This window comes from Meriones unguiculatus, chromosome 11 (genome assembly GCF_030254825.1).
Source record: "Meriones unguiculatus strain TT.TT164.6M chromosome 11, Bangor_MerUng_6.1, whole genome shotgun sequence".
In the NCBI taxonomy this organism is placed as follows: Eukaryota; Metazoa; Chordata; class Mammalia; order Rodentia; family Muridae; genus Meriones; species Meriones unguiculatus.
Genome location: NC_083359.1, coordinates 17,417,378 through 17,445,239, shown reverse-complemented (window position 1 = coordinate 17,445,239; position 27,862 = coordinate 17,417,378). Strand labels below are relative to the sequence as shown.

General features: G+C 40.2%; 1 protein-coding gene and 1 pseudogene across 3 annotated transcripts in view; both read left to right on the top strand.

The window, feature by feature from the left end:
- Window positions 1-27,862, top strand: part of Aff4 (ALF transcription elongation factor 4) — a 77,739-nt gene that overhangs the window by 39,319 nt on the left and 10,558 nt on the right. For all 3 annotated transcript variants that reach the window (XM_060363728.1, XM_060363727.1, XM_021637332.2), the window contains 13 exons: window positions 7,912-7,948; window positions 10,232-10,280; window positions 13,259-13,313; window positions 14,083-14,120; window positions 14,472-14,634; window positions 15,236-16,153; window positions 18,517-18,605; window positions 19,535-19,775; window positions 24,191-24,285; window positions 25,022-25,085; window positions 25,185-25,321; window positions 25,499-25,570; window positions 26,686-26,779. In XM_060363728.1, the coding sequence (XP_060219711.1) occupies window positions 7,912-7,948; window positions 10,232-10,280; window positions 13,259-13,313; window positions 14,083-14,120; window positions 14,472-14,634; window positions 15,236-16,153; window positions 18,517-18,605; window positions 19,535-19,775; window positions 24,191-24,285; window positions 25,022-25,085; window positions 25,185-25,321; window positions 25,499-25,570; window positions 26,686-26,779 (2,052 nt within the window). The remainder of the gene's footprint in view (window positions 1-7,911; window positions 7,949-10,231; window positions 10,281-13,258; window positions 13,314-14,082; window positions 14,121-14,471; window positions 14,635-15,235; window positions 16,154-18,516; window positions 18,606-19,534; window positions 19,776-24,190; window positions 24,286-25,021; window positions 25,086-25,184; window positions 25,322-25,498; window positions 25,571-26,685; window positions 26,780-27,862) is intronic.
- LOC132646306 (large ribosomal subunit protein eL33-like) lies at window positions 733-4,395 on the top strand (annotated as a pseudogene).

The window sequence follows — 27,862 nt, the reverse complement described above, 5'->3', positions numbered from 1 at the left end:
GCTTTTAAAAATAGTTCATTGCATTGAGTGGTGGTGGCACACACCTTTAATCCCAGCACTCAGGAGGCAGAGGCAGGCATATGTCTGAGTTTAAGGCCAGTCTGGTCTACAGAGTGAGTTCCAGGACAGCCAGGGCTACACAGAGGGTGGGGTGGGGAAGGTTCATTGCTATTTTAGTGTTTGTGTTTGAAAATAGCTCTATATAAAGAAATATTACTTCCATGCAAACAGCCTCACAGCAATGGTCATTAATGGTGCTGAAATTTATTGGTTCTGGTGAGAAACTTGAATCAGACTCTGGACTGGGGTCTCTTTTCCCCATGTCCCCTTAATTTTCCCAGTCCCCCTTTTCCCTCAAACCTACCTACCTTTCATTCTTTGTCCTGGGCTGCCTCAGACGATCTAGGTAGCTAAGAATGACCGTGAAGGTCTGATAATCTTGCCACTGTCTTCCAAGTGTTGGGGTTGCGTGCCCCACCATGCCTAGCCTATTATATTTAATCAGTATTAAAGTAACGAAGATAAAGAAAATGCTTCCTGTGCAGTTAGCATTTCTTTTGCTTGTCATTTAGTTCATTGAACTCTCTATCTGGTGCCAGTTCTTTTTTGTCCTAGCTGTTTCCTTCAGTACTTTTTTTGCTATGCATCTAAAAATTTTTTAATTAATTATTAATTGTTTTGTCAGCAGCAGTGGGGCAGAAGCTAGAAAACAGCTCCATGCTTCTGCCGGCAGCAGCCTGAGTTCTTTTAGGTGATCTATATTCAGGTGAAGCTGAGATTTTTTTTTTTTTTTTTTTTTTTTTTAGTTTTTTAGTTTTTTTATTTTTGTCTTAGAAAAAGAATTTCAATACAATTAAGAATGGAGCAGAGTTGGAATGTATTAAGAAGGGGGTTCGTGTGTGTGTGTGTGTGTGTGTGTGTGTGTGTGTGTGTAGGGAGAGATATTATCTTGCTTTGTTGCCCAGCCTGTCCCAGAACCTAGGCTCAAGTTGTCCCCTACTTCAGTCTCAAGGTATCTGGGACTGGCAAGCAGCAACAGTGCTTGGCTGTTCTGTTTGTTTAGATAGGGCTTCACTAGACAGCCCAGGCTCCCTTGGACCTCAATGTCATCCTGCTTCTTCCACCTCTGAGATACAGGTATTACCATGCTTACGCCTGCGCCCACCCCAACCCCCACCCCTGGTTATAGAATTCTAACTTGTCGATATTTTGACTTTACTGGTCTATATATGTTATTCTTTTCTTGTGTTGTGCTTGGAATTTGTGATTTGTAGTTTCTATCAAGTTAGAAAAACCTTTGCAGTTATTTATAGTCCTCAGATTCTTTTCTGTTTCCTTCTCCTTGCTTCAGGGACTCTTTTTACATAATGCATTCTTCTGTTTTGTTCAGTTTTATATTGCTTCTGCTGCTATATTCTTAGGTTTTGCAATATCTGATACGCTGTTGGTCTCAATGTATTGTGATTTCAGATGGGGTTTGTACTTCTAAATTTCTGCTTTTTATTTATTTTTAAAAGATGTTCAAGCATTAGATTTGACAGTCATTCTTGATGATGACAACCTTTTTAAAAAAGTTTTTTGTTTGTTTTTTTAGACATGATCTTCTTAGGAGAAATCCACATGCCTCTTCTTCCCAAGTGCTAATATTAAAGATATGCAAAATCACACCCATCCACAAACCTTTTAAATAGAAAGCTAGATAGTACAGTGATTGCAGCAAGCTACAGAGATACTGGCAGATGGTGAATATATAAAAGAAGATTGCCTTTTTAAGCACGTTCCTATAAATGGTACCAGACAAATATGCTAGAAGCAGCATATCATGTTGAGAATGTTTTTGCAAGATAGAATATTTAGTCATATTTATAAGATGAGCATAATGATGTGATAAAAGATAGAAATTATACATGGAAGAGTGGTAACCCTGAAATTTAAAAGGCATTGAGATTTGGTGCAGAATTAGTAGACAGTAGCCTTTCAGTCGGAGCACAACTAGGTCATTCTTTTTCACAGGAAAGAGGCAGAGTACTTGAGTACAGTTGGGATAGCATGTTAGATTTTCCAGTTTTAGTCTGGAAGCTGTTGAAACTTGCTTTTTGGTAGTAGCCTCTGGGCTGTTTTCTGGCTGCTGCAGGCAAAACACTACACATTTAGATAGTATTCCTCTCTAACAAAAAGGGATATTTACATAAGAATGAAGGGCTTGGAGATATGGCTCTGATTAAGAGCTTTGGCTTGCTATCCCAGAGGAACAGGTAACAAGCACCTATAACTCCAGATCCAGGGGATTTAGCACCCTTTTCCGGCCTCTGTGGCCCCAAGCATGAAATAGTACATAACATACATACAAGCAAAACACTCATAATAATATTTTTAAAAAACAGCAACAAAAAGGAAGAGGCCAGGTATATGCCTTTAATCCCAGCGTTCAGGTGGCAGAGACAGGTGGATCTCTGTAAATTCAAAGCAAGCCTGGTCATCCTTGGCTGAATAGCAAGTTTGTCAGCCTAAACTATATGAAACCTACCTTAAAACAAACCAACAAAAAAGGTAGCAAATACACTACAATCAAAACAGAAGCAACACTACAAGCAGGCATAGCTCTGTGCACCAGAGCTCCCGGATGCCAGAAGGGTATGAGATTGACCCTCCTACTTCTTTCCTCCTGACTTTGAAATACATTGGCATTAGTTTCTTTTATTGAGACGGTGTCTTTCACTGTATAGTCCTGGCTAATCTAAGACTCTACTTGTACGAGGCTGGCCTGAAACTGACAGATTCTCCCTGTGCTGGAATTAAAGGTGTGCATTGCCATGCCAGAGCTTTACTTTTAAAAATTTGCGTTTGTTGTCAGAGAACAACCACTGACAGTTGGTTCTCTACTTCTACCATCTGAGTGCCAGGGATGGAACTCTGGGTTTCAGGCTTGGCAGCAGGTGTTTTTACCCACAGAGCTATCTTGCTGACCCTGCAGGTCTGCTTCTTTTTTAACTCTGTGTGGGTGTTTTGCTTGCATGTGTGCTTGTGCATGTGTACCACATGTCTGCAATGCCCTCAGATGCTGGAAGAGGGTGTCAGATTGTCTGAGTTAGGGTTTCCATTGCTGTGAAGAGACACCATGACCAAGGCAGCTCTTGTAAGGGAAAACATTTAATTGGGGCTAGCTTACAGTTTGAAAGGTTAGGTCCATTAACACCATGGTGGGAAGCATAGAAGTGTCAGCCAGACATGGTGCTGGAGAAGGAGCTGAGAGTTCTACATCTTGATCCACAGGCAGCAGAATAAGACTGGACTCTTATTGAGCATAGGCGACCTCAAAGCCCACCCCCATAGTGACACACTTCCTCCAACAAAAGCCACACATCCTAATAGTGCCAGTCCACATGGGCCAAGAATTTACACACCTGAGTTTATGGGACCATACCTATTCAGACCACCATACAGATCCACTGGAATTGAAGTTACAGACAGTTGGAGCTGCCGTGTCAGTGTTGGGGATGAAACTGGCAAGCTGTCTCTCATATACAACAGTAGTGAGCTTATATTAAAAACTGTTGTTTGATGCTTAGCACGTTTCTGACCTGCATTTATTTTCCTTGGTAGTTGAATTTTTATTAGTAGTTGAATCATTAAAGATACTGTCTTCATAGAGCTAGTGCTCTTTTTGTTTGTTATTCTGTTTCACTGGTACCTAGATATAGGAGTAAATGTGAGGCAAAGGTGGCCTGAAACCCCAGCCTTCATTCAAGGTTGAGACAATCAAGGAGTTCAAGGTCATCCCTAGCTACATAGTGTACATAGTGAGACCTGGTCTCCAAAAGAAGGGTGAGGGTTATACCTAGGAAAAACAAAAAATGATGGTACATTGCCTAAAAAATAGAAAAGCTATGATGATACATTAAGAATTGGGTTTGTACTCTTTGTGTCATCTTGGCGCCTGTGGAGGCCTGCTGGGAACAGGACTTCTAAGCAAACATGTCTGGAAGGCTGTGGTGCAAGGTCATTTTTGCTGGCCACAAAAACGTCTCCAGAACCAAAGAGGGCACACAGCTCTTTTGAAAATTGAAGGTGTTTATGCCCAAGATGAAACTGAATTCTACTTAGGCAAGAGATGTGCTTTTGTGTATAAAGCAAAAAACAATACAGGGACTCCTGGAGGCAAACCAAACAAAACCAGAGTGATCTGGGGAAAAGTGACTGGGGCCCATGGAAACAGTGGCCTGGTTCCTGCCAAATCCCAAAGCAACCTTCCTGCAAAGGCCATTGGACACAGAATCCTTGTGATGCTGTACCCTTTCCGGATTTAAACTAATGAAGAGTAAATAAATAAAAGTGGATTTGTGGAAGAAAAAAAAAAAGAGTTGGGTTTGCAAAAAAAAAAAAAAAAAAATAGAAGGCAGCGTTGAGTGAAAGGGGAACACTTCAATAAAGAAGATGCATTACATAGTCATCCTAGATGAAAAACAAAGTTCATAACAGGGTGTTGTGTCACACGCCTTTAATCCCAGCACTCAGGGAGGCAGAGGCAGACAGATCTTTGTGAGTTTGAGGCCAGCCTGGTCTCCAAAGTGAGTCCAGGCCAGCCAAGGTTACACAGAGAAACCCTGTCTCGAAACAAAAAACAACAAAAAAGATAGCTCAAAGGAGATGAGGCATTTTGACGGAGACAGAATATATTATTTTGGGGGCTGGGGGAAGGACATTGATTCTTAGTATGCAGCCCTGGCTGGTGTGAATTCACAGAGAATTCCCTGCCTCTGTCTCCCTAGTGCTGGGACTAAAAGTGTATACAACCACCCCCTACTGGGCTTTTAACTCTTGGACTACTTGCCAACTAAACTAATATGAGACAATTAGAAATCTTTTTTTTTTTTTTTTTAAGTTTTTCCTGTGTATTCTTGGCTGTCCAGGAACTTGTTTTATAGACCAGGCTGGCCTCGAACTAACAGAGATCTGCTTCTCTCTGTCTTTTGAGGGCTAGGATCGAAGGCTTGCTCCACCACAGCCTGGCAGGACTCTCCATTTTTAACATAATTCATAAAAATGACTTCTTAGTTGCTTTCTATTTACATTTTAAAAATAAGGTAGTTCTTATGTAGTAAGATTTTGTTACATCCAAAAGTAATAATTTACTGACAATGTAATTCATCAGTTCAGTGGTTTGAGCACATTTATAGATATGTGCATCCATTGCCAGTTATAGACCATCCTTGTATCTTTTTCATAAGGGAATCTCATGCCCTGTAGCTAGTTTTCCCTTACTTCTCTGCTCCAAATAAGTGGAATCTAAGATTATGTGATCTTTCATGGCTATAAACATATCTAGTAAATGAGGACTTCTACGTTGTAAGGAATGCTTACAACTCTGTATAGTACAGATACCAATCCATTATAAAGATAGGACTTACCCATACATTCTCCCATTCTGTAATCCGGCTTTCCTTCCCCACTTCTCCTTAATTATTGACCTACAGGCCTGCTGTAAAGCCAGACTGGCCTTGAATTCAGTCCTCCTGTCTCCGCCTCTTGATACTACAAGTATGTGTCACTCTTTTTTCACTTTCTTGGTGTGTGTTTGCGTGTGCATACCTGTTGAGAGAGTTATATGTTTCAAGTGACTAGATCCCTTTTAATACCATTGAGCCACACCCTTAGTTTTCCTTTCATTTTGTTTCCTTTTTGACACATTTTTACTTTGTAACTTATGTTGGCCTGGAACTCACTGTGTAGCCCATGCTAGCCTGAAGCTTGAGGCCCTCTTGTCTCAGCCTTCTAAGTGTTAGGATGACAAGTAGGAGTCACCAGGCCTGGCTCATTTCACTTTCTTGATGGTGTCCTTGGAGCTATAAAAGTTCTTGATTTTAATGAATCCAATTTATGTGGTTTTGTGTGTATCTGATTTATTACGATAAGAAATCTCTGCTAAATGCAAAGTCATTAAGATTTGGCACTATTTTCTTTAGCTTTAGCCGTCACATTAACTTCATTCTTTTGGCTGTGGCTCTTGTCCTGACACAATTTGTTGAAAAAGTTATTTCTTCATTGAGTGATCTTGAAAAACTAGTTGACTTGTTTTTTGTTGTTGTAGTTGTTGTTTTTGAGATGGGGTTTCTCTATGTAGCCTTGGCTGTCCTGGACCCAGTTTGTAGACCAGGTTGGTCTCAAACTGCCTGCCTGCCTCTACCTCTCCAAGCACTGGGATTACGGGTGTGTGCCACCGTGCTCGGTTTAATTGACTTCTTTTTATTTTATTTTATTTTTATGTATTTATTTATTTTTGGTTTGGTTTGGTTTTTTGAGACAGATTTTCTCTGTGTAGCCTTGTCTGTCCTGGACTCACTTTGTAGACCAAGCTGGCCTCAAACTCACAGAGATCTGCCTGTGTCTGCCTCCCTGAGTGCTGGGATCACAGTTGTTCACTGCCGCAGCTTAGTTGACTTATTTCTAACAGCAAGTGTTTTTTAGTTTGCTTATTATTTGGGTTGCTCTTTTTTGGAAAATTCTGTCATTAAAGGAAGATTTTTAAGTAGGTTTTTTATGGCTCTGTATAATTTTGGCATTATATCTTATAGCACAGACTTAACCTGGAAAAACACGCTTGCATATGAAGTTATTTGGAAAGTGATGTTTCTGTGATGTTTTTGAAGCTTCTCTAGTGCCAGGCTCTGTACTATCATAGAGCTTTAAAAAGAGCATGTGCTCAGTGTGGGGGAGGCAGAGGCAAAAGAATCTCTGAATTTGAGCACAGCCTGATCTACATAGAGTTTTAGACCAGCCAGAGCTATCTATCTGGAAAGAACAACAAGCAAACAAATAATAAAGACATATGTGACCGTTTGTTTTCACAGTGCTATTAGTTTGTAAGAAACTAGGGACGGGAGGTAGGAAGGGAGTAAAGTGGCGTGGAATACCCATGTGGAAGCTTTTTTTTTTTTTTTTTTTTTAGAGAGAGAATAGTATATTTTGAATGTATTCTAGATTGCACAGCTGTGTTCATCTAGTGTACTATTCTATGAGATGGGCTCTTAGGTGGCACAGACTACCCTTGAACTCACAGTATAGCTTAGGGGCTTAGAGTGTCCTTCATTTTCCAGTTTTCAGCCTTTTCCTCTGAAGTACTGACATTGTAGTTATGAGCCACAGCACCATGCTGGACAGGTACCTATCAACTGAGCTCAATCCCTAGCTCCTTTTTTTCTTTTCAAACTAAGCCCCTCCCCTTTGGGGTACTGGGGATTGAACCGAGGACCTTGGGGATAGTAAGGAAATGCAGGTCAGTGGTGGTGGCGCACACCAGTAGGATTTGCCAAAGGAGGCAGAGGCAGGAGGATCACGAGTTCGAGGCCAGCCTGTGCTACACAGTTTAAATAAAAAAATAAATCTTAGGAAAAAGGAAATGCTGTCTACTGCTTATTCACACCTGTAGTCCAGCATTTCCTTAAGACCAAGAATCGGGTTTATCTTTAGTTAGAAGTGTGTGTGTGCAGTATGTGCAGGTGGGCTCAGGGGCTCAAGAAGCTGTGAGAAGGGGTCTTCATCCTCGGAGGTGAAGTTACAGTGGGGCGTGATCTGCACAACATGGATGCCAAGACCTGAACTCAGATCCTTAGCAAGAGCTTGCTCTAAACACTAGATATCGTTCCAGCCCCAAGACCAAAAATCTTGAAATTATTTGAACTCTCTAGGTCGCTGAGTTAGATCATAAGTTCTGTTGAAAAGAAATGGAGACTCTTGGTGGCTCCGTGCTGCCTCTGTGAGCTCTCCTGGAGTCTGTTGCTTAGAGGGCGATAACATTCTTCCAGTGTTTTTCTTTCGTGCATGTTGGAGTATTTCTATCACTCGGAGCTTTTCCCACTATGGATTTTTCTCACACACCATCACTTTGCGTAACTCTATGTTCCTTACTTTCAGGAGTCTCAGCAGTCTAACTTTGGCCCCGGAGAACAAAGTAAGTATTTCTTTTCTTCCTGGCTTTCAAAGTAACCTATTTTATTGGACATTTTATTCATGTAGTCACTCCTAATAGTACTTTCTAGTAATTTTTTTACATGTCTTACCCTGATTTTTTTTAAAGATTTATTTATTTATTATGTCTACAGTGTTCTGCCTGCATGCCTGAAGAGGGCACCAGATCTCACTATACATAAATGGTTATGAGCCACCATATGGGTGCTGGGAATTGAAGTCAGGAACTTTGGAAGAGCAGCCAATGCTCTTAACCTCTGAGTCAACTCTCCAGCCCCATCTTACCCTGAATTTATGATCTGATACATAACAAGCTGAGCTCATTCTTAAGAAAACTCAGTAACTGTAGGTCATTAAAAATCAAAATAAGCTAGGCATGGTAGTGCATGCTTTTAAATCCTCCCTGTAGTTAGGAGCAGAGGCAGACAGATCTCGGTAAGTTTAAGGCCAGCCTAGTCTACTTAGGGAGCTTCAAGCCAACCAAGTATATGTAAAGAGACCCTGTCTCAAAAAACAAACAAACAAAAATCAAAATAAGCTTATTTATTTGAACTAATAGTTGATATTTCATAAAATCAGTTTAGTGGGCACCTCATGAAATCAAGAGCCGTTTTCTGTCTTTTCACTTTTTTCATGGTATTAGTTTTGTGGTGATAAAACAAGAGGCAGGAATGGTCATGTTAGCACTACTATGGGCTCTTTGGGCATCCTGTATTTATTCTTCCTGAGGCTTCTAGTCTGGATAAAAAGCCTGCTGTCCTCTGCAGCCTCACTTTCACCTCCACTTTGCGCTTTTCAGAATTCTTGTGGATAATGGCTATAGAGATATGTGGAACCAAGAAATGGGCAGATTGATATTGGTGAGGTTAGGGCCACTGCAGATGTTGGAGTGTTACTATGTAGTGCTGGAACAAAAAACAAAAGATATTCTAGGAACAGCAGGTTACGAGATAGATTTATGCTGTTTTAAGAGTATTCTGAAAGATGTAAATAAGATTTGACCTTTTGCTAGTTGGTCTGTGTGTGTGATCTTAATGCAAGAATGTATCTCTTCTTTACTTATTTATCATGTGTGTAGGAGGCATGGGAATGCCATAGTACACATGTGGAGGTCATAAGACAACTTGGAGCAGTCAAACTTTAAATCTGTGTGTCTGTTTATTTCTATCGAACAGCTGTAGTTAGAGATAAAAAGGTAAAAGGGAAGTGACAGTGAGTTTCTTGGTTTTGTTTGTTTTTTTGAGACAGGGTTTCCCTACATAGCCTTAGCTGTCTTGGAACTCTCTCTGTAGACCAGACTATCCTTGAACTCACAGATCTGCCTGCTCTTGCTTCCTATGTGCTGGGATTAAAGGCATGCATCACCATTGCCTGGCTGTAATGGTGATTTTTTTTAAAGCACGATCTCACTGTTTAGCCCAGGCTGGCATATCAGTCAGAGATTCTCCCACCTCTGTCTCTGGGTTGCTAGGATTAAAGGCCTGAGCCACCACACCCAGCTTTCACATGTTGATATGACCAAAATAGCTAGCTATAAACCAAAACCTTTTAATTTTCTCTTAAGAATGTCTCCTTACTTTTTCCTCACCCTTATTTACTTCCTTAGTGTTTAATTATGGCAAATGGGACCATAAACTTCATCTGGTTTGTTAGTACATTGTATTTTTCACTGGGTTACTTTAAATGTTTATCAGTATGAAATTTTAGTTCACTCTTTGTAATATTTAAACCATATTTCAGGAAATAATTACAGTCATTTAATTAGCCTTCTACTAATGGACATGTATTTTATTTCTTAGCTTTTGTTATTAAAGCTGTGCTATTAAAATCTGGATGTGGTGACACACACTTATTACCCTGACTCTGGGGAAGACAGATTGCAGGTTCAAGGCCAGTCCAGGCTCTGCATTGTGAATTTGGGCAAGCCTGAGCTGTGTAGTGAGACTCTGTCTCCAAAAACTACAAAAGCCTTATTATTATGAACATCATGTCTGTCTGTATGTATGAGTATTCCTCCAGATACTGGATAGGTTGCTTTCATTGAACTAGATTAGTAGCAGGATAGTTACAATATTGATAAGGTAATATGAACTCATTTTCCTGAAATGGCTATGGAAGATCATTGCTTATGAGAATGCCTGTGTCTTTTGTGCACCGTGTGCAGTGCATTTATTTTGATATATATTGTTGACTAGACATTTTGTGTAGATATTTTATAATCTAAACAACCAATTTCAGTTGCTCACTTCTACATTTTTTGTTTTAGAAAGATACAATGCTTCCGCTAAAACATCAAATGGACACCAGTCAAAATCGTAAGTATATTTCTTAATAGTTTTTCCCCCCCCGGAAGTTATCTGTAATAGCTGGATATTTTGAGTGATAGAAATTATCCTTTTTTTTTTATTTAAATTCCCATTTATTGTGTGTGTGTGGGGGGGGAGGCATGTGGAAGTCAAAGAACAACCTGTGGGACCCAGTTCTTTGGTCCTAGCGATGAAGGTCAGGTTGTTGGGCGCAGTAGCAAGCACCTTTATCAACGGAGCCATTTCATTGAACTCTGTTTTTTAATCTGAAACTAGAAGCTCATACTTTACTATTGAACTGCACACATCCCCATGCAGAAACACTAATGTTTTAAGGCAGATGTAAGCTAACTTTGCCTGAAAAGGGCCAGAAGTTGTAGATTTTAAAGACCATGTATCTTATGTCCTAAGAGCTCAGTTTTGTCACTATAATATAAAAGCTGTATAGACTACAGACATGGCTGTGTTCTGTGTAATAACACTAATTTGGTTAGTTTTGTTTTTTGAGATCAAGTGTCATGTAGTCTGGGCTGTTCTCAAACTTTCTCTATGTAGTCACAGATGACTTGAACTTGCTCCTCTTGGCTCTGCCTCCCAAGTGTTCAGATTATATATAGGCAAGTGTTATTATACCTGCGCTTTCTCTCTTTCTCTCTCTCTCTCTCGATGGAGAAAGAGGTTGAACACAGAATCTTGCACATACTCCGCAAGTACCATACACCTGAGCAATATCTCCAGTCTGATAAGAATTTCTTTACACCAGCGGAATCCTGGCTGTGGAAATACATGTCTATAACCCAGCACTCGGAAGGCTGAGTCAGGAGGATTGCCATTAATTTAAAGCCAGCAAGAGCTGCAAATCAAGTTGGGCCAACCTGGGCTATATATAAGTAATACCTTTTTTTCCAAAACAACAAGTATCTCAAAAAAAAAAAAAAGAAAAGAAAAAACACTTGTGGCCTAGGTTTCACCTATAGTCCATGATCTGTCCACACCTACCCTGAGCTCATAGTTTACATTTAATAAATTGTGTTAAAGATAGGATTCTTCTTAGTAAACTTTCCACCTAGGCACTAAAGCACACATACTAAAGTATACTAAAGCACACATAGAATCAGATATATGTATCACATACATATGTATCACAGTAGGGATAGGTTTTTAGATGATGATAAATTACATCTGGAGAGTTGAGCACATAACTCCTACGATTACAGGTTAACTCCGTAATTAGATTAGAACAAGGTCCAAAGAAACAGCCACTGTGTGGCTTCCTGTGCCATGGCCACAGACCACATTGATAACCTCAGCCTCATAGCCTTTTCACGTAACAAAAGGATTGAGAAGGAGGTACATGATTGAAAACACTTCCCATACACTGCTGAGAAACTTCTGTATCCCTGTTAGCCCTGCATGCAAGAACTAATAATGCATGTCTGCTGTACATGGACACATCACTGTGTTTGCTGAGGAAACAAAAGCATGCTGGACCTGGAACAGTGTGGTGAAGGCTTTGACATACTCACGTATGTAAACAGGTTCATTGAGCTGCCATTATTAAATCATAAGGGCTGAGAGAATTCAGGGTACATTTCCCTCACTGGAAATCAGTCATAGAGATATGCTTAAGTCCTTGTTCAAAAGGAAACTTTTTAAATTTTTCATTTACTGACCTAGTTGTAAAACACTTTTCATATTCTATAGCCACCTGGTTGCTTTATTTCCAGGGGATTTTTTTGTGTGTGTGTATGTTTTGAATTTGTGGTGAGATTTAGAAATGCAGATTGAGCTTTGAGGGGAGTGGAAGTAGTTACTGCAGCGAAAGAAGACTTCTTCCTACTGACTGGAAACTCACCACACTTTAGGAAGAAAGGTAATGGAACTACAAGCGACAAGAAAGGAAGCATTTTTCTAGGTATAGGTCTCCTAAACTTTGTTGTAATTTTTCTTTCATATAAAAAAACACAGATTGTGTTGCTCGGATTTTAAGTTTAATTATTAAAAGAAAACTTAAATCTTTGATTTTACTTTAAAACAAATTGTAGAAATTTTCATGTTATTATATTTATATATTTTTAATTCAATTTGAATTTTAGTGAAGGAAGATTTGGAACTTGGAATTTAAAAGTTCATACATGGTTATTTCTTACCCAAAACTATTCTTTTGCTGGTGTCTTCTTGTCATCCTAGCCAGGCAGTTTTAAACCACAACTTTGACTGTGGAACTTGTGTTGTGATTTTCACAGTTATCGGTCACCACAAGTTATGTAGGTGTCCCTTTGTGGATTATTGGAGACGAAGAAGGAATTGCTTGATGCTTTGACTTTATCTTGCTGCTATTTAGGAATCATATCTGGTAAACCAAAGCTATATTAATTGTTTGAGTATATATATATATATGTACATTTATAATTAGAGACAAGTTTGTTGTAACAGGAATGTATATGAGAATTTATTTAGGAAACAAAAATTGAATGTTTTACTCATGTAGGCCGCAGATCTTCTGTTCCTACCATGCCTCTCTCCCTTTGCAGAACACTAAATTTTGCTTTCTTTAAAAATAATTTTTGTTGTTGTTTTTCGAGACAGGGTTTGATTGTTGTTGTTGTTGGTTTTTTTGTGTGTGTAGCCTTGGCTGTCCTGGAACTAGTTCTGTAGACAAGGCTGACCTAAACATATTTTGTTAATGCATGGAAAGTCTAGGTCTTATAAAAATGGCTAATTTACTTTTAATTTTTTTAGTATAATGTGAACAAATCCAAATAGGTGAGAAAGTATATATATATATATATATATGTATATATATAAGTATATATATATATAAGTTTATATATAAGTATATATATAAGTATATATATATATATGTGTATGTATGCTTCACTTAAATTTTTGTCTAACACAATGGTGATTCCTAGAATTATTGGTACACATTTAGTACTGTAGTTTGCTGTGATTAATTAATGCTCTTTTCTACCTTTTTCCTCTAGTATGTTAAAAGATGACTTAAAACTAAGCAGCAGTGAAGACAGTGATGGGGAACAGGTGTGTGCTCTTTACAGTCTGTCAGTCCTCTACACTACTGTTTTATTATGTCTTAACTTAAGAGCCAGTAACTTTTTTATAAGCTTTCTGACACTGGATGCTTACAGCCTTCTGCAATGTCTTCAAGCTTCTTTTTTCATTTTTTTAAAGATTGACTTTTTAAAAATATTTATTGTGGATCAGAGAATACTTTTGAAGCAGGAGAGTACTTACAAGAAATATTTGCAAAGTTGTTAACAACATTTATTCTTTTATATGTATGAGTTCCCTGGAACTAGAGCTACAGGTGGTTCTGAGCACCATGTGAGTTCTGGGAATTGAACCTGGATCCTCTCTGTAAGAGCATCGAGTGCTCTTAACTGATGAACCATCTCTCCAATCTCCAAAAATTTTAAGTCTTATCCTAGAGACACTTTTTTTCTCTTACCTCTTTTATTTGGTAGTAGTGCTACTAAGGACTAGTTAGGCGAATCCTAACTTAAGCAAAAACAGGGTCCTGGCTGGTTATTGTCTGAGGGGTTTTGGTTATTGTTTTTGGTTTGAGGCATTTTCAGTAAGTGTCCCAGGCTAGCCTCAGATTCATGATCCTGCTGCCTCTACTTACTGAGTGCTGTGGTATACTGTACTGTTTTTGTTTCAATCACTGTTTTAAGTATATCTTGTTTCATATGGTAGAGAAGCCAGCTTTTGTTTTTTTTTTTAGTTCAGACATTTATATTATTTGAATAGAGTATTATTCATTCACAGATTTCTTATGCTTCACTTTTAGGATTGTGATAAGACTATGCCAAGGAGTACACCCGGAAGGTAGGGATCCTTTTATTTTGTGGTTTTGTTGTAATTGTTTTGAGGGCTGAGATTAGTCTGATTTAACATTGTGGTGGTACCATAAGCGGCTTTTTAAATAATGTCAGTTGTGATGATGGTTGTATAATTCTGGAAATTAAATTCATTAAATTTTGAACTCAAACTGGGTAAGATTTAAAATATGTTAGAAGTGAGTATTATTAACTGAATGATACATGGGGGATGTCTATTTCATTTGCAACCAAGTTTTAGGTTTCTTATGCACACATCGTTAATAAGGTTGGATGTCAGATTTGGGTGGGGTTTTTCCATCATAAAGGAAACTTGTCATTTCTATTTTATCTCTTTCAGTAACTCCGAACCTTCACATCATAATAGTGAGGGAGCAGATAACTCTAGGGATGACTCCAGCAGCCACAGTGGATCTGAAAGCAGCTCTGGATCTGACTCGGAAAGTGAAAGTAGCTCCAGTGACAGTGAGGCAAATGAACCATCCCAGAGTGCATCTCCTGAGGTGAGGCAGGGGTGCTTCTGCAGCTCTCAAGCCTCATGATGTCCACTAAACCCATTACTGCATATACTGATCAAAGGCAGTTGAACTATGCATCTTATAAAAAACCTAAACTATTTTGGTTTTCTTATTATTTGAAAAACTTTTTTAAAAATTAGAATTTAATCCTTAATTTTGCCTCTTAACAAGGAATTTCTGTTATGTAGTTACTGTGACTAACATGCTCTTCCGTTGTGTAATCGTACCGGAGAGTGATAAAGTACAGTTGAAAGTCTCTCCTGATACCTACATCATGTTTACTTTCTAGAATTAAATCCTTTGCAATATACCTTTCAAGTTAAACTCCTACCTGGAATAACGGTTATTTAAAGGCCATTTGTAATAAGCTGTTCATGGTGGCTCTACCTGACTCTAGCACTCAGGAGGCCAAGTGATTAGTGTTAAACCTGTGCTTTCATCCTGGAAGAAACTTGCCAGACAGTGCTTATCACCTTAAGCACTATTCTTTTTCCTCTTACTTGACTTTGTAAAGAGAGGGAAAGCTTCAGTATTGGGGGGAAAACCCTACATCTCTATATTTCTCTGTTTTGTTTTTTTTTTGCAGCCTGAACCACCACCAACAAACAAGTGGCAACTTGATAATTGGTTGAACAAAGTGAACCCACATAAAGTGTCTCCAGCTTCTTCTGTAGACAGTAACATCCCATCCTCTCAAGCCTACAAAAAGGAAGGCCGAGAACAGGGTGCTGTAAATAACTACACTGATCCTGGCGGGCCAAAAGAAACAAGTTCTGCTACTCCTGGACGGGACTCTAAAACCATCCAAAAGGGGTCAGAGAGCGGTCGTGGGAGGCAGAAGTCTCCTGCACAGAGTGACAACACCACACAGAGGAGAACTGTGGGTAAAAAACAACCCAAAAAAACTGAGAAGTCAGCTGCTGAAGAGCCCCGGGGAGGCCTGAAGATAGAAAGTGAGACCCCTGTAGACATGGCTACCAGCATGCCCTCCAGCAGGCATAAAGCAGCCACCAAAGGCTCAAGGAAACCCAACATCAAAAAGGAGTCGAAATCTTCCCCTCGACCTATAGCAGAGAAAAAGAAATACAAGTCAGCAAGTAAATCCTCCCAGAAATCACGGGAAATCATAGAAACAGATACCTCGTCCTCAGATTCAGATGAAAGTGAGAGTCTCCCTCCCTCCTCACAGACTCCTAAGTACCCTGAGAGCAATAGGACTCCTGTTAAACCCTCCTCAGTGGAGGAAGAAGATAGCTTTTTTCGGCAACGAATGTTCTCTCCTATGGAAGAGAAGGAGCTCCTTTCCCCACTCAGTGAGCCTGATGACAGGTATCCACTTATTGTGAAGATTGACCTGAATCTGTTGGCTAGAATACCTGGGAAGCCTTACAAAGAAACAGAACCACCCAAGGGGGAAAAGAAAAATGTGCCAGAAAAACACGTGAGAGAGGTGCAGAAGCAAGCCTCAGAAAAGGCTTCCAACAAAGGCAAGAGGAAACACAAGGTCTGTAAAGAGGTGGTGGTTCTTTTTCTCTTTTAGAAATATTTTTGTTCCCATTTCCATACCCTTAAATATCTCGATATTAAAATACTAGCTATTTTTAAAAATAATTTTATTTATGTGTATCTATGAGTATACGCTGTTTGTGTATCTGTGTGCGTCCGTATCTGTGTGTGCACTGATGCTGTTGTATGCTCCTGTAGAGGCCAGTAGAGAGTTAAATTTCCTGGAGCCAGTTACAGCCAATTGTGAGCTTCCTGACATGGTTATCGGGATCCAAACTTTTGGTCCTGCTGGAAAAGTAGCAGGTGCCCATCTCTCTCAGCCCAAGTACTTGCTACCTTGACTTTATATTACATAGTCACTGTCCCTTTTAAATTCTATTATTTTATTTATGTGTGTGTGCGCACACGTACACTACAGTGCATATCTAGAGGTCAGAGAACAACTTGTGGAGATGATTTCTTTCCTTCTGTCTCGTGGACCGCAGGGACTGAGCTCAGGTTGTCAGGATTTTGCCCACTGAAGTATCTTGCCAGCCTCTGTTGGTCATTCTTAGATACCAGCATCTGCAGTGCTGTGGATATATAGTTTGTGGATCATGAGCTGTAAGGGAAAATAGTGATTGAGCACAAGGCCCCGTCGAGACTCTGTACAGAACAGTGTCTCTGTGCTCTGTCTCCTTAAATAAAGCAGGATGATTTTTTTTTTTTTTAATAGGATCTCTGGGGAGATTGTGTGGTGGCCAGAATAAAAGTGAGACTAGAACAAACATTGAATGCTGGAGTCTGAGTATAATCTACGCATCATTTTCTGTCTTACACTCAGGTCAAGTCATGCTTTTTATTACTGGCCTGATGTGAGAAAAGCTGAGTCACTAATTTTGTGACAGATACAGTCATGAGACTATCACCCATTCACTATTTAGCTTCGTGTTTAGCCTTTTCCTTTAACACAGGTCAAAACCGAGAACATCCCCTGGGGCTTAGTGTTGTAGCTCAGTGGTAAAGATCTTGCTGAGCATGTGTGAAGCCCTTGATGCAGTTCCAACATGGAGGGAAAGTCTGTTGGCACATAGCCCACTCTCATCCCTGAGTACTTCCAATATAATATAAAGACAACACCTGGTATATGAGATCAGCTTTACGCAGAGCCAGCATGTGCACCATATTTTTCCTAGTACCCAAGGAGGTCAGAAGAGGGTGCCCTGGAACTTGTGTTACATGTGATGTGAGCCACCGTGTAGATGCTTAAAATCCAGAGAGCCTCTACAGGAGCAGCCAGTGGCTCTTAACTACTAAGACATCTTTCCAGCTCTTCCCCAGAATTATGATTTTGGTAAAGTATCAGAGGCAATTCCTAGAGTTTATACTGATAATAATGGGAGGAGACCCAGTCCCTGCTAGCAGTCTGTAGATTACTTTTTCTCATGTCTTCGTCTATCAGAATTTAACCATTTGATGGTAAGCAGACTCTTCTGTTACAGTAGAGGTGGAATACTTGTTTGCATTCTTGTTGCTTACTACTTGAAGCAGTAGGGGAACTTGGGTTCACCTATGGAAGTAACATCAACAGTAGACAGGCTTAACACTTAGGATTTGGCCAGGAAGTTTTTCAGAGGGGATGAGGTTAGTTGTTAGTAAGTAGCTGTGCATTCAAGCACCAGTGCAACTGCAGAACTGGAACTTGATGCATTGCTGGTAGAACGGCAAGATGTGGTTGCATGGGAGCACAGTTTGGCAGTTTCTTTCAAAAGCTGAATATACAGTTACCTTATGACTCACCAGTTACAGTCCCAGGTTCACGTCCAAGAGAAATGGAAATCTAGGTCTACAAAACCATTACAGTGCTCACAGCCACATCATTTCATGCTTATTAAATGATGAATAAATAAATTATACTATAGCTGTATGGTACAATCCTACCCAGCCGTAAATGATATGAATATTAAAAGATTAGGCGAAAAAGAAGCTAGACATCAAGATTACATTGTATGATTTCACTTATATGTGATGTCTAGAAAGACTAAATGTGCAGATTAAAGGTTATCAGGGCCTTGAAGAAGAAGAAACTGCTGACATGGATGTCTTTGTTGATAAAAAAAAAATGTTCTAAAATTGATTATAATGATGGCTGTATAATTCTGAGTATCTAAATGCCATAGAGTTAGTTGTATACTTTTAAAGGATGTGTTTTATGGTTTGTGAGTTACATCTTAATTCTACAAATCTGTCCAACCCTAAAATTATTACATAAAAGAGATACCATATAAGACTTTAGGGAAATCTGTTACTGTGTTTATGCTCTGGATCTAACATAGGACACCCTTGTCATGCTTAAGACCTACTGTTCCTGTTTTTGTCTAGAATGATGATGATAACCGAGCCAGTGAGAGCAAAAAACCCAAAACGGAGGACAAGAACTCATCGGGCCACAAGCCATCCAGCAACAGAGAGTATGTCCCCCAAATCATGTTGCGTGCCAGTATTGGCTATATGTGTCATTTGTTGTTTAGTACTTTTTGACATACTTCAGAGTATTGTTTTTAGTTGACTGAATGTCATATACATGTATGCACATTTGGATAGTGGTAAGAGTTTTGCATTTAGCTAATAGAGATGGGAAACATTTTCCCTTTCTCTCTTTTTTAATAAGATAAGAATATGTCCTAGTTAGGGTTACTATTGCTGTTATTGCTGTGATAACCAGGAGCAACTTGGGGAGGAAAGAATTTATTTGGCTTATACCTCCGTAACAACTGCTCATCATTGAAGGAAGTTAGGACAGGCATTCAAAACGGCAGGAATCTGGAGGCAGAAGCTGTTGCAGAGGTCACAGAGGAGTAATGCTTACTGGCTTGTTCCTCATGGCTTGATCAGCCTGATTTCTTATAGAACCCAGGGCCACTAGCCCAATGATGGAACCACCCACAATGGGCTGGGCCCTTGCTCATGTCAACCACTAATTAAGAAAATGCTCCACAGACTTGACTGAATAAGCCCAATCTTACGGAAGCATTTTCTCAACTGAGGGTCCCCATCTCTCAAATAAAATCTAGCCTGTGTTAAGTTGTCATAAAACCAGGCAGCTCAGAGTACGAGATAAGAATTAATCTTTTTACAATTTTTCTATTTGCTTATATTTTATTAAGCATTTATCATGTGGCAGATCGTTTTAGGCACTGGACATGATTGTGCAAGAGAAAACACAGGGGAGGCAGAACAGACAGGTGACTACCTGATGGAATTTACCGTCTTTCTGTTTTGTAATAATCATATAGAGAATGTCTTTGCAAATTTGTCTTAAAATCGAGTGAAAGAGGTGGAAAAATCCTTCCCTCCTGTATCACGCCACAGAAATAAGAGCATTTGTTTTGCTTGGCAGGTCATCTAAGCAGAGTAGCGCAAAAGAAAAGGACTTGCTGCCCTCACCTGCTGGGCCCGTTCCTTCAAAAGATTCAAAATCCGAGCATGGCTCTCGGAAGAGGACTGTCAGCCAGTCGTCTTCCTTAAAGTCCAGCAGTACCAGCAACAAGGAGAATAGTGGCAGCAGCAAGAACAGTTCCTCCACATCAAAGCAGAAGAAGACCGAAGGGAAGGTTTCCAGCAGCTCCAAAGAGGCCAAGGTAAGGTTTGGGGGCTTGAGCCTTTGAAAATCACCCTGCTGTGTCTTCCTGAGGTGACATTGCTCTTTGTAAAGATCTCATTAAGATTGTAGGCATGTGCAGGTTTTAAATGAATGAATGATTGTGTGTGTCTCAGAGGACAACTTTGAGGGGTCAGTTCTCACCTTTCATCTTGCTGAGGTGGGATCTCCTTACTGCTGCCCTGTGGTGCATCCCGGGTTAGCTGGGTGATTTTCCTCTGAAGGAGTGATGGGGTTGGAGATTGTACCACCGTGCCTGGGGTTTTTAGTTTGTTTGTTTTGTTTTGTGTTTTGGGTAGGATCTCACTGTTGACTGACCTGGAACTTACAGAGGGCTGCATGCCTCTGCTTCTTGAGTGCTGGTACTAAAAGTGTGTGCTACCACACCTGGCTTCAGAAGGTCATCCTTCACAAAGTAGTGATACAGTTGAATAGTCTTGCTAATTATAGACTGAGATTTGGGTCCAGGAAGGTTTTTCAGGACTGTGCTTTAATAGACCCTCAATCTGTTTGTTATTTTCTTTATCTCAAACCCCCCCGCCCCGTTTTTTTTTTTTTTTTTTTTTTTTTTTGAGACAGTTTCTCTATGTAGCCTTGGCTGTCCTGGAACCCACTCTGTAGTCTGGCCTTGAACTCACAGAGGACCATCTGTCTCTACTTCCCAATTGTCTCTCCCTCTGGCAATTGTTTTTTTCTTAAGACAGGGTCTCACTATGTAGCCTAACTTGGACATGAAAAAAACAAAAACAACAACAACAACAAAAAAAAACAAAACCCCAGAACTGATCACCTGTCACAGATGAGTAGGTTGTTCATATGCTTTTAAGCTGTTCTGGTCTGGTCCAAGTCTATGATATTACAGCATTTAAGTGAAAATTAAGATATTTAAGTTTTTAAGAATATAGTTCAGGGTAATAGTGGTGTACATCTTTAATCCCAGCACTTGGGAGGCAGAGACAGAATCAGAGGTATGTCTGAGTTTAAGGCCAGCTTGGTCTACAGAGTGAGTTCCAGAACAGCCAGGGCTACACAGAGAAATGCTGCCTCAACAATAACAATTGTTAATTGAGTATGCAAAAGTTTGGAAATTGAATATTCTACACTGCTACAGGCCTATTAAATGTAGTCATTAAAGATTTTAAGTCTAAGTAAGTCAAATTATGAGCTTTTTAAGGTGAGTTGTATAAAGGGATTTCTCTCCAAGCAAGCACCCTATTTTTCTGTAGGAACTTGAGGATCTCACCCAGCACCCCAAGGACACTGACTGTTGGCGTTTCTTAACTGATTCTGTTTTTACCAGCTTACCGGCCCTTTCTCCATTTCTTATCCTTTCCCATACAGAGTTTGAGGCTTCCATGCTAATTCCTTAAACTAGTCCCTTTTAAAAAGTGCACTCATTAAGTGAGCTCATGTGCTCTTCCGGCTTCTTGAGTCTACAGGTAGAAGTCATTGTGTTTCTTCTTTGTAAAGGAGGCTTCTTCCTTCAATAACTCTGTTTTTGAAAGCAGGAATTTGTATATGTCTTAATGTTTTCTCTAGTGTTTTAACTTACTAAGAAATTAGGAAATGTTGTTGGATCATATTTGGGATCATACTTGGTATTTGGTGGGTTTTGTTTTCTTTTGTTTTATATATAAGATCAGAGCCTCACTATGGAGCCCAGGCTAGCTTCTTGGGAGTTGAGATCTTTGTGCCTCAGCCTCCTGAATGCTGGAATTACAGGCATGTGTTTTTTGTTTGTTTGTTTGGTTGGTGGTTTTTTTTGTTTGTTTGTTTTGTTTTGTTTTTTTCTTCTCATTTGGCCTTTTACTTTACTCTTTTTCTTATAGGAAATCTTAGAATTGCTGTCCCTGTTAGAGTCACTAACTTTTTCCAGAGGAAGTGGAGTTTAAAGAAAGCCTAGAGTCGGGAGTAGAATTTAAGCAGCTGACTTACTTCCCTCTGCTTACTTCCCGGCCCATTTGCATGATGCTTTCTTTACACAGTAACCTACATGTACTTAGTATAGACTGGCTTAGCTGATGCTATCAGTAAGCCTTTACGGCTACATCAATGCATACAAGTAGCACTTTGATATTGGTTAAGAAGAAACAGACAACCACTGGTTTAGAAAGAATAAAGCTTCAGCACTTTGATAGTCAAGGAAAGATCACCTCAGCTATCTAGTGAACTTAGGATTGTGTTAGTTTAGTCAAGGTGGCTATGGTATCACCACAGGCTGGAAAGTTCAAACAACAGAAACGGACTAGTTCTGGAGGCTAGAAACCCAGTACAAAGTTTTGAGCATTGTCTTCTCAGAATGAGGAAGAAGCTGAAAACCAGTTGCCCCCACTTGAATGCTACAGCTTGTGACCTCTCTTGATACTGCAGGGTGTAGCATTGCCTTTGTATTCCAAGGAGCAGTCCCTGTCCTATGCTTAGACTGTTTGGATTTTTGTTTTTTAAGATTTTTTTTCAGTTTAAATTATGTGTATCTGTGTTTTATGTAGACAAGAGTGCAGTGCCCTTGGATGCCATAGGTATCAGATACCCCTGGAACTGCAGTCACAGGCAAGTTGTGAGCTGCTGGGAATAAAACTCAAATACTCTGGAAGAGCAAGAAGTACTTTTATTCACTGAACCATCTTTCCAGTCCCTTAGACTACCTTAAAACACAACAAAGCCTATCTAATACTAACACTTATTTCATAGGGTAGTTGAAGAATTAAAACCATACTAAGGCTGGGTGTGGTGGTGCATGCCTGTAATCCCAGCACTCAGGGAGGCAGAGGCAGGTGGATCCCTGTGAGTTCAGCCTGGTCTACAGAGTGAGTCCAGGATAGCCAAAGCACTTACCTTAGTAATGAACCTATGAACCTCTTTTTGTCTTTGTTTGGTTTGCTTTCTGAGACAGGATCTCACTGGGCAGCCCTGAATGACCCAAGGTTGCTGTGTAGCCCAGGCTGTTCTTAAACTTACAGAAATCATCCTGTTGGAATTAAAGGCATGTGCCGCCACACACCAGCATTATATTCTACTGACTGGTATTGCCCCTTAGTTGTGTGTGCGTGCTCTCATGTGCAGGTCTGTGTCCATGCATGTGTGTAGAAGCCAGGGGAGGGCCTCTGCCATCTTCTCTGTTGATCTATCTTTCTCTCTCTTAGTTTTTAAGTTTGTTTGTTTTTGTTCTATGTGTATGAGTGTCTTACATGCATATATGTGTGCTATGCACCACCTATGGCCTGGTGCCCACAGAGGTCAGAAGAGGGCAATCGATTCCTTGAACCAGAGTGACATATGGTTGTGAGTCACCGTGTGGGTGCTTGGTACCAAACCCAGGTGTTCTGTAACCAGTGCTGCTAGCTGCTGAGAAATCTGTCCAGCCCTGAATCTGATTTCCTGAGGCAGAACTTCTCTTTGAACCTGAAGCTCACCATCTCAGCAGTGTTGCTCCCTGGATCTGCCTGTTTCTGCCCCACCACCCTAGTGTCTCAGGAATATGCAGCCTAGCTTGGCGATTTGAACTCAGGTTCTCTTGCCTTACAGCACATGGGCTTACCGACAGAGCCGTTCCTCAACCCAGGACTGCCATTTTGATACTCAGTTTGTGTCTGCTTTATGTTTTAACAAGTACCTAGCCTAAGTGCCTTGCATACAGTAGACTTTTTTCAGATATATTTTATTTTATTTTTATTAATTACAGTTTATTTACTTTGTGTCCCACCTGTAGCCCCCTTCCCTTGTCCCCTCCCAATCCCACCCTCCCTCCCTGTTCTCTACCCATGCCCCTCTCCCAGTCCACTGATAGGGGAGGTCCTCCTGCCCCTCCCTCTGACCCTAGCCTATCAGGTCTCACCAAGACTGACTGCATTGTCTTCCTCTGTGGCCTGGTAAGGCTGCTCCCCCTCGGGGCAGTAATCGAAGGGCCAGCCACTGAGTTCACAATGTCAGAGACAGCCCCTGTTCCCCTTACTAGGGAACCCACTTGGACACTGAGCTGCCATGGACTCTTAATAAATATAAGAATAAATATTTTGGTTCTATGAAATGAACCTAATCTGGTTTGGGGGTTTTGGTGGTAGTGGTGGGGAATTCATTCTTTCTTTCTTCCTTCCTTTCCTTTTTCCTTTCCTTTTTCCTTTCCTTTTTCCTTTCCTTTTTCTTTTCCTTTTTCCTTTCCTTTTTCCTTTCCTCCCTCCCTCCCTCCCTCCCTCCCTCCCTCCCTCCCTCCTTCCTTTCTTCCTTCCTTTCTTTCTTTCTTTCTTTCTTTCCTTCCACTATTGACTTTAGTAACAAAGTAATTTGAAGATTGTGGAATTTTGTTTCTGTTTTAGCAGTGGCTGAAGAAGTGAGATTAGCTTCATTTTTTTAATTCTTGACAGTTTTCAACTTGCTTGTATATTTTCTTTTGGTCAGGAAAAGGCTCCAAATAGCTCCTCTAACTGTCCTCCATCTACACTAACTCCTGATTCTTCGAAGCCTCGGAGAACAAAGCTTGCCTTTGATGACAGGTGAGATAAAGTTTGTGGGGTTTTTTGTGTTGGGGGGGGCGGTGTTTGTTTTTGAAACAGAATCTCACTTGTACAGCCCTGGTTGTCCTAGAGCTTGCTATGTAGACCAGGCTGGCCTCAAACTCTTAGAGATTAGCCTGCCCCAGTCTCTTGAGTGCTTGGATTAAAGGTATGTGCCACCATGCCAGCTGTAAAGAGATAAATACACTTTCAAGTATGTATTTAAGAAATACCAGTCACCATATAAGAAACTCATTTAAACATAACAGGTTTTAAAAACAGTAGTACTTGTGTCTGACCTACAGACTGTCCTGAGTGACAGGAAGGATGTGCTTCCTGGAGCTGTTCCTGCTGTCAGTACCACTGTTGGTATCGGGGGTCTTCTCAGATAAGCAGTGTTGCTTTCTCATGCCTTTTGTCAGAAGGTACTTCTTCTACCTGCATCCTATTTACTCTTGGTTAAAAACAAAACAAAACAAAAAACCTTGAATAAGCTAATGTTTAATGTTTTGGAGCTTGATCTCTGTGTGTTTGAGTAGAAGATTTGCCACAGTAGCCCATAATTTATGTTTTTAATTTACATACATTTGTCAGAAAATTGAATTGTTTGATAATAGTTTATTATTGTTATGACATATTTAATGATCACTCCTCAAGACTGTGAAAGCTGCAAGATACTGGAGACTAAAAGAACTTAGTAATTATCTTAGAAAATGTTGACCTTCTTATTTTGCAGAAATTATTCAGCAGACCATTATTTACAAGAAGCAAAAAAACTCAAACACAATGCAGATGCTTTGGTATGTAAACACTCCTCAGGATGTACGTCATAAAGCTACCATGTCCCTTCTGTTGTCCGCACTTGCAGTGCGTCATTCCTCAGCACTGTCCTCCTTTAGTCTGACAGGTTTGAGAAAGCAGTGTTCTACCTTGATGCTGTGGTGTCTTTCATTGAGTGTGGGAATGCTCTAGAGAAGAACGCTCAGGAATCCAAGTCCCCGTTCCCTATGTACTCAGACACGGTGGAGCTCATCAAGTAAGTGGGGATCTTGACGTTTCACCGGAATAACTATCATTTATTATTGTTACTTACTTGGTGAACTGAATGTGGTGAACTAGAAAGATGCTTAATGTTCCATTTTCTTTAGGGAAGTTGTAAGATCAAGGTGAAATACTCTGTTTACTTGGTTTGGTTTTTTATCTCAACTCATAGATACACTATGAAACTAAAGAATTACTTGGCACCAGATGCTACAGCTGCAGACAAGAGACTCACAGTACTTTGGTAAGTGTTGTGTATTCTAGCCTTTGCTGGGTGACAGGCAGTTCCTTGATGAATTGTGCTGTGTGTGCTTTATCCTTGAATCAGTCTTCCACAAGCCCTTCACAAGCCTTAACAGTCAAACAGAAAATAGCTCAAAATCCCCACTGAAAGATTTTAGCTCCTGTCAGTCTCTAATCGACTGCCCTCCTGATGAAAGTGCTGGATTAGGACTAGTACCAGAACCCTCCATTGAATTAAGTGACCACTTTTTTTTAAGTTCCTTTCTATGCATGCTCCTAAACAACACTGTACCCCAGAAAGACATCATCTGCTGACTTGTTCAGGGTGCGTACTTGACCAGGCAGTGTTTACACTAGAAGTGCAGCTGTGAGCCGTCTGATACCACCCTGCTCAGCATGTAATCTACAGACGGAAACTAATTAACCATGTGAATATGTGAACAAGTTTCTCTAAAAGAAAAGAATACTCAGGTCAGGTGTGGTGGCACACACTTCTAATCCCAACACAGAGGCAGGTGGATCTCTAAGTTTGAGGCCAGCCTGGTCCACATATAGAGAGTTTCAGGACATCTAGGAAGATGGAATAGACAGACCTTGTCTCAAAAAAAAATTATAAAATCTCTTAGAGAAATCGGGAGATTCGCTCTGGAAGTTACAACATAGGCAGGGGCCGGATGGTGAGAAGGAATGGGAAACTTGTAAGGACTGAAAGACCAGTGAATGAGAGAGTGGCCTTTCCTGGGCACATAGGCAGGAACAATAATTATGTGGGCTGAACTGTGTGAGCTGGGTGAAGGTCGGTATATTCCATAATACTTGTAATATTTCAGTTTTCTACTTTTGGTTTTTAACTTTCTGAAAGTACATTCTATGTTGGTGTAGTTTTAATTTTGAATGTCAGAGTACCATCTGGGATATTAGTCCTAAGTTTCTTAGCTAGTTTTCTTTTCCTATGATGTGTTCCATATTAAGCTGACCTTTTGGTTTTGTCTGAGAAGTAATGTTAACCCTGAACTATGGTTGCTCACGTGAAGCCAGCCCTATATTCCTACACAATGGATAGATTGCTTGTAAATAAAGCCATGTCTAAATACACTGTCCTTGCCCGTTGCTTAGCCTGAGATGCCAGTCACTGTTGTACCTGAGACTGTTCAAACTGAAGAAGGAGAATGCTCTGAAGTACTCTAAGACACTGACTGAGCACCTGAAGGTAAGTATATATAACAGAATCTATCGCCTAGGAGTCCATCCTTGTCCCAGAGATACCCTCATATTCAGGCAAACCATAACAAACTAACTACTACTGCTTGAACGTTCTCAGACGTTTGTGCCTTCTTGGGAAAGCTTTCAAATGTGTATATTGAACTACAGAATTTTCATATAGCTGTATACACCAGCCAAGTCTATACTTGAAAATGTTCTTTGTATGTTTGCTACACCTGTCTTTAAACTGTTACCTTGTTTTGTTCCTTACACTACTAGAAATCGACGAACTCATGGCTTGTATATGCTAAGCAAGTGCCCAACCACTGAACCACATACCCAGCCCAAAGTTATTATAGTATCTTAAAATGTCTTCCTTTTTTAAAAAAATTTCAAGCCAGTACCATATAAATTCTTCCAAAATCCTGCTGTAGTTTGGATTTTAGAACCCTCCATAACTCACTATTGCCTACAGGCTCAAGGTCTGGCCTACAAGTTCCTCAAGCATCTCCTATTTCTTATCTAAACCCCTTCTTACATAACCTAGATGAGTCATTTGTGTTCTCTTTTCTGCTTAGTTTTGTATTGGAGCCAATATTATAATTATAATAATGATTCCTTTCCCTGTGTCCTTTTTTTCTTTTTTTTTTTTTTTTTTTTTTTTTCCAAGACAGGGTTTCTCTGTATGTAAACTTGGCTGTCCTGGACTCGCCTTGTAGACCAGGCTGGCCTGGAACTCAAAGAGATCTGCTTGCCTCTGCCTCCCAAGTGCTAGGATCAAAGGTGTGGGCCACCACTGCTCAGCTCATGGTTGTGGGTTTTTTGGTTTTTTTGTTTTATGTTTTGAGGCAGAGTTTCTCTGTAGCCTTGGCTGTCCTGGACTCACCTTGTAGGCCAGGCTGGCCTTGAACTCACAGGGATCTGCCTGCCTCTGCCTTCCAAATGCTGGGATTTTAGGTGTGTGCCACCTTGCCCATCATTTCCTGTTCTTTTCCACTTCCTTTCATGTATTTCTGTTACTCTGCATTGTCTATGGAGTCTTCTAGAACAGCCTAGCTTTCATTTAATACTTTCTTTCTGTTGTGCCTCC